The 20,608-nt window shown below is 45.1% G+C and overlaps 1 protein-coding gene across 13 annotated transcripts in view; it reads right to left on the minus strand.

Annotated features, from left to right (window-relative positions):
• Positions 1–20,608, minus strand: part of LOC123322447 (twitchin) — a 42,751-nt gene that overhangs the window by 6,456 nt on the left and 15,687 nt on the right. For all 13 annotated transcript variants that reach the window (XM_044910431.1, XM_044910432.1, XM_044910430.1 and 10 more), the window contains 29 exons: positions 19,528–20,578; positions 18,957–19,472; positions 17,703–18,902; positions 17,032–17,640; positions 16,670–16,972; positions 16,329–16,610; positions 15,803–16,269; positions 15,395–15,530; positions 14,450–15,337; positions 13,813–14,394; positions 13,432–13,734; positions 11,910–13,376; positions 11,542–11,844; positions 11,203–11,484; positions 10,834–11,139; positions 10,479–10,781; positions 9,956–10,414; positions 9,782–9,904; positions 8,039–9,229; positions 7,265–7,982; positions 6,465–7,210; positions 6,107–6,409; positions 5,769–6,047; positions 5,605–5,710; positions 5,347–5,552; positions 4,965–5,267; positions 4,748–4,905; positions 3,963–4,692; positions 66–3,905 (listed from right to left, as the gene is read on the minus strand). In XM_044910431.1, the coding sequence (XP_044766366.1) occupies positions 66–3,905; positions 3,963–4,692; positions 4,748–4,905; positions 4,965–5,267; positions 5,347–5,552; positions 5,605–5,710; positions 5,769–6,047; positions 6,107–6,409; positions 6,465–7,210; positions 7,265–7,982; positions 8,039–9,229; positions 9,782–9,904; positions 9,956–10,414; positions 10,479–10,781; positions 10,834–11,139; positions 11,203–11,484; positions 11,542–11,844; positions 11,910–13,376; positions 13,432–13,734; positions 13,813–14,394; positions 14,450–15,337; positions 15,395–15,530; positions 15,803–16,269; positions 16,329–16,610; positions 16,670–16,972; positions 17,032–17,640; positions 17,703–18,902; positions 18,957–19,472; positions 19,528–20,578 (18,160 nt within the window). The remainder of the gene's footprint in view (positions 1–65; positions 3,906–3,962; positions 4,693–4,747; positions 4,906–4,964; positions 5,268–5,346; positions 5,553–5,604; positions 5,711–5,768; positions 6,048–6,106; positions 6,410–6,464; positions 7,211–7,264; positions 7,983–8,038; positions 9,230–9,781; positions 9,905–9,955; positions 10,415–10,478; positions 10,782–10,833; positions 11,140–11,202; positions 11,485–11,541; positions 11,845–11,909; positions 13,377–13,431; positions 13,735–13,812; positions 14,395–14,449; positions 15,338–15,394; positions 15,531–15,802; positions 16,270–16,328; positions 16,611–16,669; positions 16,973–17,031; positions 17,641–17,702; positions 18,903–18,956; positions 19,473–19,527; positions 20,579–20,608) is intronic.

Here is a 20,608-nt window from a genome sequence, read left to right on the forward strand (position 1 = left end):
GTATATCGAAATCAAATTACTTGACCTAGACTAATGTAGTGAAGGTGTGATATCAAAATACTCACTCTTTATCAGTAGTTCAGCTCTGGTAGATTTGACACCACCTTTGTTCATCGCTCTGCAGACGTACTCGTCAGCGTCTTCTCCGAAAACGTCATTGATTATCAGGTGATGCACATCGCCCTCGCTGTAAATGTGGTATCTGGAACCACTGCTGATCTCCCTTGCGCCCTTGTACCACGTTATCGTCGGTTTAGGTACACCAGTGATCGTGCATTCAAACTTGGCGTTGTGGTTCTGGATGCAGTGGGCGTCCCTCAGCGGTTTCACTATTTCTGGAGGTACAGCAGCAAGTGGATCTTTGATTTCAACAGAGTTAGAGGCTGACGAGGGTTTGGACAAGCCCGCCGCGTTCTGCGCGAACACCCTGAACTCGTATTGACGTCCTTCGATCAGATTCGAAACGCTGATCTGCGTGGCGAAGCACAGAGAGACGTTGACACGCTGCCAAGCCATGCTGCCCATCTCTCGCTTGTCGACCCAGTACCCTTGGATTTTGGATCCACCGTCGCTCTCTGGTTTCTCCCATTGGAGGTGTACGAAATCTCCACCCACCTGCGTGACTTTAGGTATTCCGGGTGGTGATGGTGGATCGAATGGAGCCTTCGCCTTGATCGGGTTCAGACCTTCGAGTGGTGGTCCCATTCCATTGTCGTTCACTGCCATTACTCTGAATACGTATTCTTGTCCTTCGGTGAGGCCTTGAACGGTGAAGTAAGTTTCCTTAACGGAGCTGGCGATTGTTATCCAGTGCTCCGAGGATGTATCTTTTCTTTCAACAACATAATGCGTTATTCTTAAACCACCATCGTAGGAAGGAGGTTTCCACGATAGGGTACATGTATGCTGGGTGATGTCTGTTGTTCCCAAAGGTCCCTTTGGTGGACCAGGGAGTCCTGTGATGTAGACAGTGAATGTGCCAGATGTGCTTCCATTATCGTTCGATACATTGATCGTATAGTCTCCGGCGTCATCTTTTTGGATTCCTCTGATGTAAATGATGATGTAATCGTCGAAGATAGTGTATTTTATGTGTGTTGAATCTTCTACGTTCTTTCCATTCTTACTGAGGGTTACGTTCAAAGGTTGATCGCCTGAGTAGTATACCTTTATCTTCGTGTTATCTCCTTCCGGTAAGTAGAGATCTCCTGGAAGCCTCTCGATCTTTGGAGGTGCTCCTATTTTCAATCTGGCAGTTGTAGTGGCAGCACCAAGTGTGTTGCTCGCTTCGCAAGTATAATCCCCATCGTCAATATCCAACAGATCGGAAATGTGCAGTCTTGCAACTCCGTTCTTGCTTTCGTGTCGGTAACGACCACTGATGTTTATTTCACGACCATTCCTCAACCAGCGGAACGTAGGCTCTGGTTTACCATAAGCCTCGCATTCCAATGTGACAGTCTTTCCTAACGGTGCCGTTTGATTGCTCAACGGTTTTATCCATTCGGGCTTCTCACCTCCAAGGACTTCACAGATCTTGACTGGCGTGGTGCAGGAGCTGGCTTCACTTCTGCCTGCTGCGTTCACTGCGTAGATTCTGAATTCGTAGTCACTCCTTTCGATTAGGTTCAACGCTGTATAATTCGTATCGGTTACGTTGTACTCGTTACATTTGATCCATAACGGGCTACCAATCTCCCTCTTTTCAATAACGTATCCCGTAATTCTCGAGCCTCCATCGTTGGTCGGTGGTTCCCAAGTGAGATCTACGTAACTCTTGCCAACTTTGACCACTTTAGGTTCTCTTGGTGGTGATGGTACGTTGAATTTACCCTTGAGCTTGAATTTAGCGGAGGAGTCTGACGGTTTACTGAAACCAGCAGCGTTCTTTGCCCTCACTCTGAATTCATATTCGTTACCTTGGGTCAAGTTGTACAGATCAAAGTGAGTTTCTTTGATGAGGTAATCGCTGGTGATTTGCCAATGAGCGTCATGGACTATGTCGCGGTATTCGAGTTTGTATCCTTGGATCCTTGAACCTCCATCGTTAGCTGGCCTATCCCAAGATAAGGAAACGGTGTTGGAAGTCCAGTCTGTGACCCTTGGTGGACTTGGTGGGTCAGGAACGGTGAACGGATATTTGGCAGTGATTGGCTCTGTACTTTCTAAGGGTTCACTTATACCGTATTGGTTCTCAGCGCGTACTCTAAAGCTGTACTTTTTATTAGGTTCTAATCCCATAACGTCGTAGTGGGTGTTGCGCACGAAACTGCTCACTTTGACCCAGATACCATTCGTGTCTAGTTTTTCAACGATGTAATTGGTAATTGGAGAACCGCCATCATCAATAGGCGTTCTCCAAGCCAACGAACAATTGTCGGGTGTTATGTCTGATATATCTAGAGGTCCTTGAGGTGGCTGTGGTTTATCAACCACGGTTACCCTACAAGAAGCAGAGTCAGATCCTTCAGAGTTCGTGAGCTTGATGGTATAACTGCCAGAATCATTTCTCTTGGCGCACTTGTTAGTGAAAATGGAAGCGATGTCTGTTGTCTCGAATTTGATCCTTTGGTCTGAGAATATTTCTTCACCGTTTATCATCCACGTTTCCCTTGGTTTAGGTGTGGCAACGTATGGTACAGTGATTTTGAATTCTTCACCAGCGATGACGACCATATCTCTGATACTTAGATCTGATGTTATCCTAGGCGCAGATGGTGGTGCTCTCGCACAAATGGCATCAGAGGCAGAGCTCCAAGGTCCCTGACCTGCTGCATTAACGGCGGCCACTCTGAATTCATATTCGTGATTCTCAATCAAATTGATTATTTTGTGTGATAAATCAGGAACCAAAGCATGGCTAGCCTTAGTCCATTTATCTTCGGTGATAAGCCTCTTTTCTATGACGTATCCAGTTATTGGCGAACCACCATCATGCCTTGGTTTAGACCACTGAATGGTAATGGAATCTTCGCTCGTTTCAATACCCTTTGGTGTTCCAGGAGCTCCTGGAACATCGAACGGATGTCTAGCTCTGATTGGTTCAGATGTAACGGCCGGTTCGGATGTACCGTATTGATTTTCTGCAAACACCCTGAATTCATATTCTTTTCCAAGTGTAAGGTTCCTTATTCTGATGAATGGAACTGTGACGTATCCGCTAACTTTAGACCAAGTTGAGGATCGTGCTTCTTTCTTCTCTACAACATAGTTGGTGATATCAGAACCGCCATTATCTTTGGGCGGCTGCCAGTATAAGGTGAGTGCATCTCCAGCGAATTCATCGGCTCTTAAGTTCTCAGGTTTTCCTGGTCTGTCCAGAACCTTGACGTTGATGGTCGCCGTGTCAAAGCCTGAAGGATTCTTCAGCTGTAGCCTGTACTGACCACTATCCGTGCGTTTCGAATTTTTCACTATGATGCTGGCAGAGTCATCAGTAAGTTTGGGGAATATTCTGCTGTCAGATTCATCAAGGATCTTGTCATTAGCGAACCAACTGGCTGTGGGTTTGGGGAATCCAATATACGGTACGTGTATGCTGAAGTCTTCACCAGCTCGTACAGTGATGTCGCGTATTCCACCAAGGTCCATGCATGGTTTGTTCGGCTGTTCCTCGATGAGTATATTCTGACTTGGTTTACTTGGTTCGGAATTACCTATATCGTTGACGGCAATAACTCTGAATTGATACTCAGATCCTTCTTTCAGGTTTGGTACCGTATGAACCAAACTTGTTATTGGAATTGAATTAACATCGGACCAATCCGGTTCGTTCTTTCCTCGTTTCTGAAGGATGTAGCCCTTTATCTTGCAACCACCGTCGCTCCTAGGTGGTCTCCAAGAAAGTGTGACGCTGTCTTTCGTGATACGGTCAGGTTTGGGTGGTTCTGGTGAATCTGGTACGACTGAAAAAAGTGATTTTTAATAATTCTGTTCATTTCACGCGTGTGCGTCGAACTTACATCTTTGGTGTCTTGCTACGACTGGTTCTGTTGGTTTACTTGGTTCACCTGGACCTGCTTCGTTCACAGCTATCACTCGGAATTCGTATTTGTTACCTTCTCTGAGATCTTGCACCGTGTATTGGGTATTCGGCGTTGGATAGTTGTTGACTTTAGTCCATTCACCTCCTCTTTCTCTCTTTTCAACGTAGTATCCAGTGATCGGTTTGCCTCCAGTTGAAGATGGTGGTTTCCATCTGAGAGAACAGGAGGACGGTGTATATCCAGCAACTTCTGGTTGGCTTGGAGCTCCAGGAGGATCGAATGGACACTTGGCAACTACTGGTTTTCCTTCTAACGGTTCAGATACACCGTACATGTTTTCGGCTCTTACGCGGAACACGTATTTCTTGCCTTCTGTTAGACCTCGAGCTGTGAACGATGGTCTTGGACAGAATCCTGGACAAGGTCTCCAACTGTCTGTACCGTACTCGCTGATTTCAACGATGTAGTTGCTTATATCACCGCCACCGTCGTCAGCTGGTGGATTCCAGGACATGGACACAGTATCTTGTGTTGTATTCGTGTACTGGAGAGGACCTCTTGGAATACCCGGCTTGTCAACGACTGTCACTTCGATATCAGCTTGATCTGAGCCGTAATCGTTCTTTGCCTGGATTGTATATTTGCCGGCATCGTCCCTGTTCGAGACTTCTACCCTTAGTTTCGTGTGCTCTCCATTAGATTCAGTCTGTAAAAAAAATCTCTTGTGATTGGGAGACGTGGTTGGAAAAAACGAAACTTACGTAAACCCTGTTAGATTCAACCACTGGGTTTCCGTTTTTGCTCCATTGGCATTTAGGCGCAGGTGCTCCAGATAATGGTATATCGATATTGATAGGTTCACCAGCACGTACTTTTATCTTGCGACCGATAATGCCGTCCAAATGTAGTTTTGGCTTCTCTGGAAATATAAAAAAATCAGTAGTAGTGAAGAAGATGATAAGGATGGAAAGTACCAACCTTTCATTGGTTTGGCGATGAAAGCGTTAGATGTGTCGCTTGGTTTACCAGAGCCAGCTGCGTTCACAGCAATAACCCTGTATTCGTAAGTGTGTCCCTCTTGTACCCTGTCATCTTCGAATTCTAACATCGGTACAGGGTTCTTTGTGATCTTAATCCATCTACCAGTAGCACGATCACGTCTTTCAACATCGTAACCGATGATGGGCGAACCTCCGTTGCTTATTGGCGCACTCCATTTGATCTTGATGTGATCTTTGTCGCTGTCGACAAGTTGTGGCTTGCCAGGTTTACCAGGAACATCTGGAAGATTTGAGGGTTATGAAGGCAAGAACTTGCGGAGGAAATAATGAACCGAAGTCCAATATAGAGGAAACTGTACCGTATTGGTTCTTGGCAACGACTGGCCTTTCTGTGTCGAGTGGATCTGAGCGTCCCTGCAAATTCTCTGCCATAACTCTGAATTCATATTTTGTTCCTTCGATCAGCCTGGGCACGACTGCGTGGTTGTATTTTGGATTTACGTGGGTAACTGCAGGTACCCAACCTCCACCATGTGTTAAGTCTCGTTTTTCTATCACATATCCACTGGAAAAACATTGGTTAGTCGTACTTCCATGAGGATGCTGAAAGAACTTACGTCAACTCGCTGCCACCGTTATCTTTAGGTGGTTTCCAGGAGAGTGTTACGCTTTGAGCTGTTACTTCCTCGTATTCGATGGGTCCTTGCGGAGGTCCAGGACGGTCTGTGCAAAAGAAGTTTGAAAAATTCTACGTCTGGATACCAGATTTTGAGTAACTTACCCAACACTGTCACTTGGAATGACCCCTCGTCAATTCCGGAGCTATTTTTAATGAGTAAATGATACAAACCACTATCCGAACGTTTAGCATTTACAGTATGTATCACTGTGTGGTAACCGATCGATGTGACTGTGGTCCTTTCGTCGGTAACTAGATTTTTGCTTCCAACTGTCCAACTAGCTTCAGGGCACGGCTCTCCGATAAAGTCAATGTCCAGATGCAGTATGAGTCCTGCCTTGATTCGGACATCGTTGAGCGGTGTTTTAATCTTGGGAGCCACTGCAAAAGACAACATGTTGAGTATCGTACTGGTCGTAGCAGCTATTGAGATCACTTACAGTATCTGGCTTTGGCCGTGACAAGATCTGATGGTTCAGATGGTTCACTTTGTCCGGCCGAATTGGTAGCGATCACCCTGAATTCATATTCTTCGTTTTCGATTAAATCAGGTACAGTAGCTGCGTTTTTGCTAGCTGGCACGTGGACTGCGTTCATCCAGTATGGACTGCCCTTTTCTTTCTTCTGAATGATGTATCCGGTGATCGGAGAACCTCCATCGCTCTTTGGTGGGGCCCATTCGAGATCTACATGGTCCTTGTCCCAATCTGTAACAGCTGGCTTGCCTGGAGCACTTGGCTCGTCTGGAACAAAATCATGTTAATGCAAGAAGAATGAATATTGATTGAGTATACCCACCAAATTCGTTCTTTGCGATAATACTCCTTGGAGTCTCTAATGGTTCTGATTCTCCAACTGCGTTCACGGCCTTCACCCTAAAGTAGTATTCTTTACGATGAATCAGTCTGGTTATGTCGTGAGAACATATAGTTGCCATGCCAGCGTCCGACCATGTTCCCCTAGAAACGTCCATTTTCTCAACAATATAATGGAGAATTGGAGATCCTCCATCGTCTAGTGGTGGTTTCCACGATAACCTAGCACTTTCCTTAGTAACACTACCGACGTCCAATGGAGGTTGTGGTGGACTAGGTTTATCCAGCACTGTAACAGTAGCGGATGCGCTATAGCTTCCAAGATCGTTAGTCAAAGTCAAGGTGTATCTTCCACCATCTGTGCGTAAAGCAGAAGATACATCGAAGGACACTTTGTTGTTATATACGGCCATGTCAATTCTGGTACTTGAAAGAACCTCTTTGCCGTTAAGTGTCCATTTAGCTGTCGGTTTGGGCGAAGCCTCAATTGGTATGGTCCAACCGAAGCGTTGTCCAGCTTTGATTGTGATATCTTCCAACAGAGATTTGTTGAATATCGGCGCCTGGAACCTAGGCTTGGCAATAACTGGAATAGAGGCTTCACTGGGTTCACTTTGACCTCCTTTGTTCACAGCAATAACCCTGAATTCGTACTCTTCACCTTCGACCAGATTTGGTACGGTACCTTTGGTTTGATTTCCAGGTATTTCCACGGCTTTCTCCCAAGTTCTGAAAAAACATGGGAGTAATACGAAATGTTTATATTTCACGATGAAAACTTACCCGTGTTTTGGTCGTTTTTCGATGATGTAACTGGTGATTGGTGAACCTCCATCTTTTTTAGGAGGTGCCCATTCGAGGTCTACATGGTCCTTATCCCAGTCTGTTGGAGTGGGCACTCCTGGGCGGTCTGGTTTGGTATATGGATCTTTAGCAGTGATACTTTCGGCAGTGGTGAGTGGCAGTGATTCACCCTGTTTATTCACAGCGCATACTCTGAAGTTATAATCATGTCCTTCAGTTAATCTATCGACCAGCATAGACGTTCCAACAGACTCGCCAACTGGAACCCATCTCATGTTTTCTGTGTCTTGTTTTTCCACAACGTAGTGGGTGATTTCGGAACCACCATCGTCCTTTGGTGGTTTCCATTTGAGCGTGAGATTGCTCTTGGTAACATTATCAGCTCTGAGAGGTCCTTCAGGTGGCGAAGGTATATCCAAAACTGTTATGTTTACAGTGGCCGAATCTTTACCGTTGACGTTCTTAGCAGTGATGGTGTAAACCCCACTGTCCCCACGTTTGGCATCAATGACTTTCAGATGAGTCATATAGTCCTCGTTTACTATCTTGAGGCGATCGGTGTTGAACAGAACATCTTCCTTGATGCGCCATTCCTTGGCCGGTGGTGGTTCACCAGCAATTGGAACGTTGAGTTCGAACGATTGACCAGCTCGTACTTTGATGTTGAGTAGAGCATTTCGGTCAATCCTGGGAGCAACTGTAACAAATTTTCCATTTACACCATCGTTCAACTGAATGTTAGAAGATACTTACGGTTTTTAGGTCTAGCAACGTGTATTTTGGAGGCGTCGCTCGGTTCACCAGGTCCAGCTTTATTGACTGCTCTTATTCTGAATTCGTATGGAGTACCTTCGATCAAGTCCTTCACTTTACCTCTGGTTACGTTTCCTTCAACTTCAGCGCATTTTTCCCAGTACGGATTGAACTTATCCCGTTTTTCTATCACATATCCTGTTATAGGAGAACCTCCATCCTTTTCTGGCTCGTCCCACTTGAGTTCAACGAAGTCAGAGTCGTAATCGACTATTTCTGGCGTTCCAGCTTTTCCAGGTTGGTCGAATGGATTTTTAGCTTCGATGGCTTGCGCTGTTGTCAACGGCTCAGATTTTCCTTGCTTGTTAACCGCCTTCACCCTGAATTTGTATTTCTTGCCGGGTGTTAGGCCTTCGACGGCTAGGGAAGTCTCAGGACCGTCGGTCTCGCCGGCAGGTACCCATCTTCCAGTCGCTTCATCCATTTTCTCGACGATGTAGTTCTCGATCGGTTGACCACCGTCGTCTGCTGGTGGCCTCCAGCTCAGCTTGGCACCGTTTGCGTGCACATCTGATACTTTGAGAGGTCCACCAGGTGGACTTGGAACATCCAACACTGTTACTTCCACTTCTGCGATGTCTTTTCCGTTGACATTTTCAGCAGTTATGGTGTACGTTCCAGAATCTGATCGCGTGGCATTTCTGACGGATATCTTGGTGTGGTACTCGCTATGTTGCACCTTAACATTTTTGCTGGATTTGATCTCTTTGTTCTTCATCAACCATTTGGTCTCGGGCATCGGTTCTCCGGTTACCTTACATTCGTAACTGAAGTTTTGTCCGGATCTGATCCTGATCTCGATCAAATTGGTCCTGTCGATCTTCGGAGCCTGGTTGCGTGGTTTGGCTATGATGGTCGGTGTTTCGTTGCTTGGCTCCCCAGGTCCAGCGGCGTTAACCGCTCGGACTCTGAACGAGTAAGGTTGACCCTCCATCAGGTCAGGTACGGTCGCTTTTGTGTCGTATGGACCAACCTCCAATGCTTTCTCCCAATCGCCGAACTTGTCTTTCTTCTCGATGATGTATCCAGTGATGGGTGAACCACCGTCGTCTTTCGGTTTTTCCCACGCGAGATCCACGTGGTCTTTGTCCCAATCAGTGGCCTTCAAGTGACCTGGCGCTCCTGGTTCATCTGTAATTGGAAAAAGTAGTTCATGAGTGACTAATCGTGGATTCCAGATGATCAGAATAACAAGGATTGTGAGATAGGCTCTCACAACACTTTGGGGTGCTCAACTAGGGTTCTGGAGATCATTACAGATCGTACACCTCCTCAACTTGTGAAAGATAGATTAGCCCATAGGACCATTCGAACAAAAACTGGTTTTGGAGAGAAGTATCTGGATCTCAGCAAGAATATGCTGGTTGCACCTCCTTACAAGGCATTGTTTCCTCAGGAAGCACCTAATGAGAATGGGTAGAGTAGTAGAAAACTGACCAGTAAAGATCTTATGAGGAGGAGGGAACTCCAGACCACCTGGTGATGGAATGTCTCACCATTGCAAGCCAATGCAGAGAATGCTTCAGAGGAGAGACTTGTAGGAGTGAGGAATTCATCTCCTGGAAGCCTTTATAACTGGAAGGCGAGCTATAGACGAAAACAGCTCTCATGGGGAAGGGCACAGAAGATCTGTTTACAATACAACATTGTGTTGTGCTGGTGAATTGTCTAACTTCTACTTACCAAATGGATTCTTCGCTATGATGCTGTGATCGGTCTCAAGAGGCTTGGATTCCCCTTCTGCATTAACTGCCGCTACTCTGAATTTATATTCCTTTCCAGGGGTTAAGTTAGTAACTTCGAAATCTGAAATAAAAACAATTATTGACATTCAACAGATTGAAAATAATCCATTACTTGGTTCGTGAGCTCTTCCGCATGGTACCCAACAGCCAGTCTCGGGTTCCATCTTCTCAACTTGGTAATATTCAATAGGGGTTCCTCCGTCATCTTTTGGACGTTTCCATTTGAGTTTGCACCCGTTCTTGTTAACGTCGGACACTTGCAGTGGGCCTTCTGGAGGCATGGGTTTGTCAGTTACAACAACGTTTATCGTATGAACGTCCCTTCCAGAACTGTTCGATGCAGTAACGGTAAATTCACCGGTATCGTCCCTGTTTACTGGACGGATGGCGATCTTGGTGAAGTAATCTACGTTGTCTATCTGTACCCTCTTGTCGTTTCTCAATGTGGCACCGCTGAACCTCCATTCAACCGACGGTGGTGGTTCACCGATGATATTGGCTTCGAATTTGAGTGAAGACCCAGCAGATAGAGTGATGTCATGGAGATGTCTCCTGTCAATCCTTGGAGCCACTGAAATATAAATGACACGTGAATGGTGTAAGTTAAGAGATTTAAACTGGAAAGAACCACTCACGGAATCTCGGTTTGGCGATGAAAGGCTTGCTGGCATCTGATGGAGCACTTTGTCCAGCTTTGTTCACAGCGATTACACGGAATTGATACTCGTTTCCTTCAATCAATCCGTGAATACTTGCTGTTGGAGTTGCTGTATTCGTTTCCAAAGCTTTCTCCCACAAAGGACTGTATTTGTCTTTCTTTTCGATTATGTATCCAGTTATTGGTGCACCACCGTCAGATGTTGGTTCTGCCCACTTGAGATCAACGTGGTTAGCAGACCAATCAGTCGGTTCGGGTGCTCCTGGTTTTTCTGGATTAGCTGTAAAAATCTTGGTTAAATCATCTGCAATTTATGTCATTCATAAACTTACTGAAAGGATCCCTGGCGTTTATAGTTCCAGCGGTTTCCAAAGGTTCGGATTCTCCTTCCTTATTGACAGCCTTGACTCTGAATTTATAATCGTGTCCTGGAACTAAACCATCCACCTTCATTTCAGGTATAGCTCCACTGGTTTTTCCCACAGGCAACCAAATGCCGGTCTCTGGATCCATTTTCTCAACTACGTAATTTTCGATGGGCTCTCCGCCATCGTCCTTAGGTTTCTTCCATTTCAGCGTGCAACCATCCTTGTGAATGTCGGACACTTCAAGAGGACCCTCTGGTTGTCCTGGTTTCGCTGAGAACATAAGATTTGCATATAGAAACACTTCACAATTTTCTTTTCCGATGTATTACTTACATACTACAGTTATTTCTACCTCAGCAGTATCTTGACCATACTTATTCGTCGCAGTAATTTTGTAAACTCCAGTATCCTTACGTTCGGGTTTGTCGTTGAAGAATTTGGAGTTATACGGGATGTTATCGACGCGTTTGTGACCAGTTGAAATAACCATCTTGTTGTCTTGGTACCAGACCACGTCTGGTGCAGGTTCTCCACTTACCTTCACATCAATATAAATGGGCTCGCCCTCACGTACTGTTATACTAAACAGATTACGACGGTCGATCTTAGGAGCCACTGAAAAAAAAATTATATAAGTTCATCCTTCGTTAGACTTCCAGATATAAGACTCACATTTTCTTGGTTTGGTGATGACAGATTTCGAGGTTTGACTTGGTTCTCCAGGTCCAGCAGCGTTAACTGCTTTGACTCTGAATTCGTACTCAACTCCCTCGTCGAGATTATCGACTGTCGCTTTATTAGTAAGTGGGCCAACCTCGCAGGCTTTCGCCCATCGTGTGGTACCTTTTTCTCTCTTCTCGACAATGTATCCAGTGATTGGAGAGCCTCCATCCTTGAGTGGTGGAGTCCATTTCAAATCAACATGATCCTTGTCCCAGTCGGTAACTTCAGGCTGACCGGGTGGACCAGGTTCATCTGGAAAACGTGAATGTTAAGTTAAAATATTCAGATTGTTTTTTTCTGTTTCACTTTGAACTCACCGAATGGATTCTTGGCTACGATGGTTTGGTCTGCTTCCAGAGGTTCCGATTCACCCTCGGCATTCACAGCAGAAACCCTGAACTTGTACTCCTGCCCGGGTTCCAAATTGTTGAGATCGATTTTCGGTTCTTTGGATCTACCTGCAGATACCCATCTACCGGTTTCTGTGTCCATCTTCTCGACTTGGTAATATTCTATCGGTACACCACCGTCGTCCTTTGGTGGGTTCCATTTCAATGTGCAACCTTCCTTGTGAACATCGCTGATCTTGAGAGGACCCTCTGGTTTGGCTGGTTTGTCCAGTACTTTGATTTCTATGCTTGCCTCGTCTTTTCCGCAGGAATTTTCTGCTTTGAGGGTTAAGGTGCCCGTGTGACTTCTCTGCGCTGAACTTATGTGTAGCTTCGTTCTGTAATCCTCGACATCGATCGTGATGAGTTCATCCTTCTCCAAGCGTGCCTTGTTCAAGAACCACGATTTGGTCGGTGGGGGTTCTCCAGAAACCTTGACATCCAGTCGTATGAGATGTCCTGCCTTAACGGTGATATCTTTGAGTGTGGATCTGTCAATTTTGGGAGCGACAAATCTATCTTTAGCAGTCATCATATCTGATGGAGGTGATGGTTTGCTCTCTCCTCCTTTGTTCACAGCTTTAACTCTGAATTGGTATTTCTGTCCTTCCTGTAGATCAGGTACTGTTCCCTCTGTTTTGTTACCAGGAACTTCTGCTGCTTTCACCCATTTACCAGTTGCGGGATCCTTCTTCTCGATTATATATTTCTCAATCGGTGCACCACCATCCTGTCTTGGCGCAGTCCATTTGAGATCAGCGTGATCTTTAGACCAATCTTTCAGTTCTGGTTTTCCAGGTGTGTCTGGTTCTCCATACGGATTCTTGGCTGTAATTGGAACCTCTGTTACCAATGGTTCCGACTCGCCTTCTGAGTTCAAAGCTTTCACCCTGAACAAATAGTCTTTTCCTTCGTTCAGACCCGTCACATCTGCTTCTGGGGTTTTGGTAGTGGTTACTGGAATCCATCTTCCACTTTCAACGTCCATCCTTTCCACAAGATATCCGGATATTGGTTCTCCACCGTCATCCTCTGGTGGTTCCCATTTCAGTTTGCAACCTTCTGCTGTTACACCAGATACTTCCAGGGGACCTTTAGGTTTGGACGGTTTACCGAGTACCTGAATTTCAACTTCGACGCTGTCTACTCCAGAATCGTTCTTAGCTGTTACGACGTAGATGCCAGTGTCTGCTCGTTTGGCTTTCTGCATCGTGAATCTGGTTTGATAGTTCTCATTTTCGATCTTGATACGGTCGGTATTCTTGATGACTTGTTCCTTCAACGTCCAGGTTATGACAGGTTCTGGTTCACCTTTGACGTCTGCCTCTATGCGGAGCAATTGTCCAGTGCGAATCACCTTCTTCTGGAGATTTTTGCGGTCGATGTGTGGTGCCACTGGAAAAAACGTCATCATCAAACCGACATCGTTGAGAATTGTTGTGAAACTTACAGAATCTTGGTTTTGCGATTACAGATTTGGAAGTGTCACTTGGTTCTCCGGGTCCTGCCTTATTGACGGCTACGACACGGAACTCGTATTCATGGCCTTCCTCTACGTTGTATACTTTTCCTTGCGTTTTGTCCCCAGAAACGGTGGCCGCATCTACCCAACCGCGACCAGCCTTATCGTGCATCTGGATGATGTACTTTTCGATAGGTGCTCCACCATCGTCTTTTGGAGGTGTCCAAGCAAGTTCCACAAAATCTTTATCCCAGTCTTTGGGTTCTGGACGTCCAGGCTTGCCAGGTTCATCTATAATTAAAAAATAAATAAACAATTATTACAGGTTAATGTGAAAAGATGACATCAAATAATTGGTCCTCCACTCACCAAATGGATTTTTGGCAATGATGGATTTTTCTGTTTCCAAAGGTTCTGATTCTCCCTCTTTGTTGACAGCCTTGACCCTGAACTTGTATGGTTTTCCCTCTTGCAACCCTGTAATATTTGCTTCGGGTTCATTGCTTCTGCCACATGTGATCCATTGGCCTGTTAGCGGATCAAGTTTTTCTATTTCATAATGGTCGATTGGAATACCGCCGTCATCTTCTGGTTTCTTCCACTTGAGTTTGCAGCCATGTTTGGTGACGTCGGAAACTTCAAGAGGACCTTTAGGCGATCCAGGCTTGGCTACGACGTTGATCTCAACGTCAGCCCTGTCTTCGCCAACTTCGTTCTTCGCAATGATCGTGTATTTTCCGCTGTGGATTCTCTTGGCTTTAGTGACGAAGAATTTGGTGTTGTAGTCGATGTTATTGATTAATATATCACCACCGGAAGCGATCTCTTTGTCGTTGCAGAGCCAGGTGATGACCGGTGGAGGTTCACCGCGTACATTGACATCCAAACTGATTGACAGTCCAGATTTTACAGTTAAAGTTTTGAGGTTGGTCCTGTCGATGAGTGGTTTCACTGAAAAAAAATAATTGTATGGAGAAAACGATTGGTGTTTCAATTTGGTACTTACAGAATCTTGGCTTGGCAGTGTGCCAGTTGGTCTGCTCGGATGGCTCAGATGGGCCAGCTTTATTGACGGCTCTTACTCGGAATTTATATTGATTTCCTTCTTCTAATTTGTGCACGGTTCCGATACATTCGGGACCTACTTCTGCTACCTTTGCAAATTGTCCGCCGAATTTGTCCATCGCTTCAATGATGTATCCAGTGATTGGTGCTCCACCATCTCTGACCGGCTTTTCCCATTTGAGTTTGACCATATGCTCGTCGTAGTCTATTATCTCTGGCATTCCTGGAGCAGATGCCACGTCGTATGGGTTCTTAGCATGGACGCTACCATCTGATTCCAATGGCTCCGATTCTCCTTCTTCGTTAACTGCTTTGACCCTAAAGTTGTATTTCTTGTTTGGCTCAAGCCCCGTGATCTCATGATCAGTTTTATCTCCATCGACGAAACCAGCGGGTACCCAGCGTCCTGTTTGGGCGTCTTGCTTCTCAACCACATATCCGGTTATCGGCAGTCCACCATCGTCCTTTGGCTTCTTCCATTTCAGCTTGCAACCTTCCTTGTGCACATCGTGGACCTCCAGTGGTCCCTCGGGTTTACCGGGTTTGTCGAGGATGATGACCTCCACTGGAGCCTCGTCGAAGCCCGATTCGTTTTCCGCCCTTATGACATACGTTCCAGTGTCTTTCCTGGACGTATTCGAAAGGGTGAGCTTAGTGTTGTAGTCCTCATTCTCGATCTTGCAATGAGGCCCGTTCTCCAACGGTTTGTGTTGGAAACTCCATTTGATGGCCGGTGGAGGTTCACCCTTGACGTCGACGTCGAATTTCACCAGTTGACCTGCCCTTACCTTGACTGTGTGTAGCTTCTCTCTGTTGATTTGTGGTCGAACTGAAATTAAAATTCGTTCGTTATTTCGGAGAATGAACATTCAGATTGTGGACTTACGATGTCTAGCCTTAGCCACGTGTGGTTTGGTAGAGTCTGACGGCTCTCCAGGTCCAGCTTTGTTCACAGCTTTCACTCTGAATTGGTATGTGTTTCCCTCTTTTAATCCAGGCACAATAGCGTCGGTATCTGGAGTCTGGAGATGAGAAATAATAAGAATGCATTCATTTGGATCGCGGTGGTTAGTGTTAGACAGTCACAGCTAGGGTTCGTTCGTTACCTTGAAATTGCTGGCGTTTTCATTATTCGCGGAGGATCTGAAGCAATCTTACCTTAAAGGCTCATAGCAGAATGGTTAGTGTTTGCAAGGTACTTGGAGAGCATGGGGATATTGGCATGATGCTGTGAAACTCAATGTCAAATTCAGTTATTTTAAATATATCCAAGGCATTTCATATCGTTAATTACATGGGTTTCCAATATTTGATCCCAGGATGTCGAGAATTTCTCCTTCTTCTCAATAATGTAGCTTGTGATAGGAGCACCGCCATTATGTTTGGGAGCGGTCCATTTCAACGTGACCCTGTCTGTGTCCCAGTCCTCGATAGATGGAGTACCAGGCTTTCCTGGTGGATCGTATGGGTTCTTAGCAATGGTTGTACCATCAGTCTCCAAAGGCTCTGACTCGCCTTCGTCGTTGATTGCCTTGACCCTGAAATCGTATGCGTGTCCTTCTTGTAACCCTTTGACATCCATTTCGGTATCATTCGTTCGTCCAACTGGTACCCAACGGGCAGTCTTCTTGTCATACTTTTCAACAACATATCCAGTGATGGGCTTGCCACCATCGTCTTCTGGCTTGTCCCATTTGAGTTTGCAACCGTTTTTGGTCACATCGGATACCTTGAGAGGACCTTTTGGTTTTCCTGGCGCGGCTGTGGTAATAAAATCGAGATGAAATCATGAAAATACAATGGTACCAGGAAATACTCACAGAGAACAGTGATTTCAACCTCAGCTTCGTCTTCTCCATGCTCGTTAACAGCCTTGATTTTGTAAAGTCCTGTGTTTTTACGCACGGAATTGGTGATAATGATCTTGGTGTTGTAATCGATGTTAACAATTTCAACATTGTCTTTGGTGGAAAGCTGATCTTTGTTTTGGAACCAGGTGCAGGTTGGGGCAGGTTCACCCCTGACGTCAACATCGTATTTTATTGGTTTTCCAGAACGTACAGTGATAGGTTTGAGGTTGGTTCTGTCGATTCTTGGTTTCACTGAAAATTTAAAACATTAATGTACAAAAGAAGGTTTCTGAGAAATTTCGGTAACTTACAGGCACGGTGTTTGATTATCTGCATTTTCGAGGCATCTGACGGGGGTGATGGTCCAGCTTTGTTCACTGCAACTATTCTGAACTGATATTCACCCCTTTCTTTCAAATCTTCCACACGAGCAGTCGTAGCATCTCCGGGTACTTCACAAGCTTTTTCCCAGTCTGGCTTGAATTTGTCTTTCTTCTCGATGATGTATTTCTCGATCGGTGCTCCACCGTCTGAGTCTGGGGGAGCCCATTTCAGATTGACACCCTTGTTGTCGTAATCAGTGATCTCAGGAGTTCCAGGCTTAGTTGGTTCGTCTGAAGAAAGAAATGGCGATTCACGAATTTTTTCCTATCCTCGAGATGGAAGAACTTACCGAACGGATTTTTGGCGATGATACCCCTATCTGAAGTGAGTGGTTCTGAGTCGCCTTCGTTATTCACTGCGGTTACCCTGAATTTATACTCGCTTCCAGGGTTCAAACCGGTCACTTCGAAGTCCATTTTTCCGTCAGGTCCCATTTTGTCTCCAGGTACCCGACCAACTCTCACCCATTTACCAGTGGCTGTGTCCATCTTCTCAATTTCGTATTCTTTGATGGGACTGCCACCGTCGTCGGCTGGTTTCTTCCACGAAACCTTCGCTTTGGTGGCTGTTACGTCTGATACCTCCAGAGGACCCTCTGGAGAATCTGGTTTGCTGAGCACCGTCAATTCAACGGTCTCCTGATCTTTTCCAGAGGCGTTCTCGGCTATCAGGGTGTATTTTCCTGTATCCCTGCGAACTGCGTTCACTATCGTGAAGTCTGTGTGGTAATCCACATTCTCTATTTTGATGCGTTCGGTGTTGGTGAGGGTGATGTTATCCCTCCATACCCATCTGAGCTCCGGTGGTGGTTCACCAGTTACATCAACCGACCATTTGTGGGTTCTTCCAGCTTTTATAATGACCGATCTGAATGTTTCCCGATCGATGCGTGGTTTGACTGAAAGCGATAAGAGATATTTAATAATGTTTCATCACACGTGACAAGGATACTAAACTTACGATTCTTATGCTTGCACAAGTGGTTGTCGGTTGCTTCTGAGGGTGCACTTGGACCCGCCTTGTTGTGCGCCCTGACCCTGAACTGGTACACCATTTTCTCCTTGAGACCTTCAACCACCCCCTCAGGGTTGGCATCTTCAGTTTTAGCAACTTCAGTCCAATCAACGGCGAATTTGTCCTTCATCTCAATCGTATAATGAGTAATGGGACGTCCTCCATCGGTTTCAGGCTTAGCCCATTTGAGAGTGACACTCTTGTTGTCGTAATCGATAATTTGGGGCTTTCCTGGAGCCGCTGGTTCATCATACGGATTCTTCGCCAAAATAGCTTCGTCAGTTTCAAGAGGTTCGGATTCACCTTCCTTGTTCTTGGCCCGAACCCTAAACTTATACTTCTTCTTGGGTGTGAGTCCTTTGAAGGTGAAAGTGTCCTCATTTGGACCAACCTCTCCAGCTGGTATCCATCTTCCCGTGTCCATATCCATCTTCTCGAGCACGTATCCTGTAAGTTCGGTTCCTCCACAGTCTTCAGGCCTTTGCCATTTGACTTTGATATGGTCGGATCGAACTTCTTCGATCTTCATCGGACCTTGAGGAGCGGTTGGTTTGTCTAGGACGACTACTTCAGCTACTCCTTCGCATGTTCCAGAACTGTTGGTCAGAACTAATCTGTATTTACCGCTGTCAGCCCTCGTTGTCTTTCTGACGGTGATGATTGTGTTCCTTTCATATTTATCGATAGTCACCCTCTCATCAGGGTCAGGTTTGATTTCTTTGGTGTCCAAGAACCATTTGACCTCTGGTTCTGGTTCACCGCCATATTTGATATCGTACTTCACTATCTGTCCCTTTTTAACGATGATGTTATTGAGATCATTGCCGACGATGAAAGGTTTCACGAATCTGCATTTTGCAATTATAGGCTTTGTGGAATCACTTGGCTCACCAGGTCCTGCCTTGTTGATAGCGCGCACCCTGAATTCATAAGTGGCGTTTTCTTTCAAACCTTTAACAGTTCCACTGAGCTGATCGCCAGGAACTTCAACACCTTTGGACCAATCTTTACCGAATTTCTCCTTGAACTCGATAACATAACCGGTGATTGGAGCACCACCATCTGTATCTGGTGGTTGCCATTTCAGATCTGCGTGATCTACGTCCCAATCGACAACTTCAACATCCTTGGGCTTGCTTGGTTCATCTGTTGGAAAATCGTGTTAAGATGATGAATATTTCAGGCAAAAATCGTACTTACCCCAAGGATCCTTAGCCAATATTGGTTTAGAGAATACTGTGGGTTCACTGCTTCCCAATTTATTAACAGCTCTGATTCTGAACCTATACTCTTTCTTGGGCGTGAGGCCTTCAACTTTGTAAGTTGAGGGTTCCTTGGGGGATATTTGTCCAACATTATCCCATCCAGATTTCAGACTGATATCCTGCCTTTCGATGATGTAATGTTGTATTGGAGTTCCACCATCGTCTTTCGATGGTTTCCATGTTACAACGCATGAAGTTTGGAATATTTCTGAGATTTGGATGTCTTGTGGTGGCGATGGTACGTCTTGCATTGTGATGTTGCACACTTGTACAGCTTCTCCCTGTCCATTTCCAACTTTTATCTCGTAAGGTCCAGATAATTCTCTGGCTGGTTTCTTGATTTTGAAGATGATCTTCTCGTCATGGATTATAGTTTCAACGTCTTTGAGAGGAAGCGCCTTTCCATCTTTAACTAGTTTAGCTTCTATCGGTGTTTGTCGAGTTCCACTTACTGAAATGAGAATATAAGTATAAAACATATCGATTACTACCTTGTGCCAATTCACCTTTATATGGTACTTCCAAAACGATAGCTCTACTAATAGGACCTTCGAAATTCTCTGGAAAATCGATTTCTGGTCTGCTCTCTCCTTTCTTCACAGTCAGTTTCATTCCAGATTCTAATTTGCCGGAAACACACGTGATTTCACCGTCATCTTCCATTTCGAGTTTGTTGAAGATCAATTGATGTTTACCGCCACCAAGGTTCTTGATTTCGACCCTTTCTGAAGGCTCGATTGGTTTTCCATTGAAAAGCCATTCAGCAGGGGCTGTTTGGTCTTGCAACTCGATGTCGAGTACTAGTCTCTCTCTCTCCACAGCTTCTGTATCTTTCAGTTTCTTGTTGAAACGGTTCAAATAGTTGACCACCAACTCAGCTTCCGTTTTATCGGCGTTCGTTTTACAGGAGTACATTCCAGCATCTGTCACTTTAGCGTCTTTGATTACTAGTTTACGTTTACGACCGTCTTTGGATATGACTATTCTTTTATCTGGTTTTATTTCTTGGTCTCCCTTATACCACTTGACCTCTCCAAGGGCATCATCTAATTCACACAGCATCGTGATGTTTTCCTTTTCTACGTGTTGTTGGTGTTTCAGGCATTTAACGAATTTGTATGGGTATTCTATGATGTTAACATTTGTTACTGTCTTCTCAGTTTGTTTCTCTAGTTTGCAGGAGTACTCTCCAGCATCCTCAAACTCAGCTATCTTGATTGTTAGACGACAGCAACCGCTTATGTCTTTGGATATGGAATATTTATCATCATCGTTAAGCTTGTCCTTTCCTTTGTACCATCCAACGATGGCCAAGCTATTGCTGACCGTACATTCAAGTTGAAGTTCGTGTTTTTCATAACCGTCGTATTTTTTCTTCAACGGCTTCGTGAACGTATACGAAGGATCTGGTTCATCGACATTGAGGAAAGCTGTCGAAGTAATGCCTCCAATTTCTATAGTATATTTACCCGTATCTTCCACTTTTGGATTCGAAATGATAAGCTGATACATTTCTTTTTCGTTTTTGAATTTATATTTTGAACCAGGAAACAGTTCCTAATGAAAAGTTAGTTAGAAGTGTTCTTT

This window comes from Coccinella septempunctata, chromosome X (assembly GCF_907165205.1).
Source record: "Coccinella septempunctata chromosome X, icCocSept1.1, whole genome shotgun sequence".
In the NCBI taxonomy this organism is placed as follows: Eukaryota; Metazoa; Arthropoda; class Insecta; order Coleoptera; family Coccinellidae; genus Coccinella; species Coccinella septempunctata.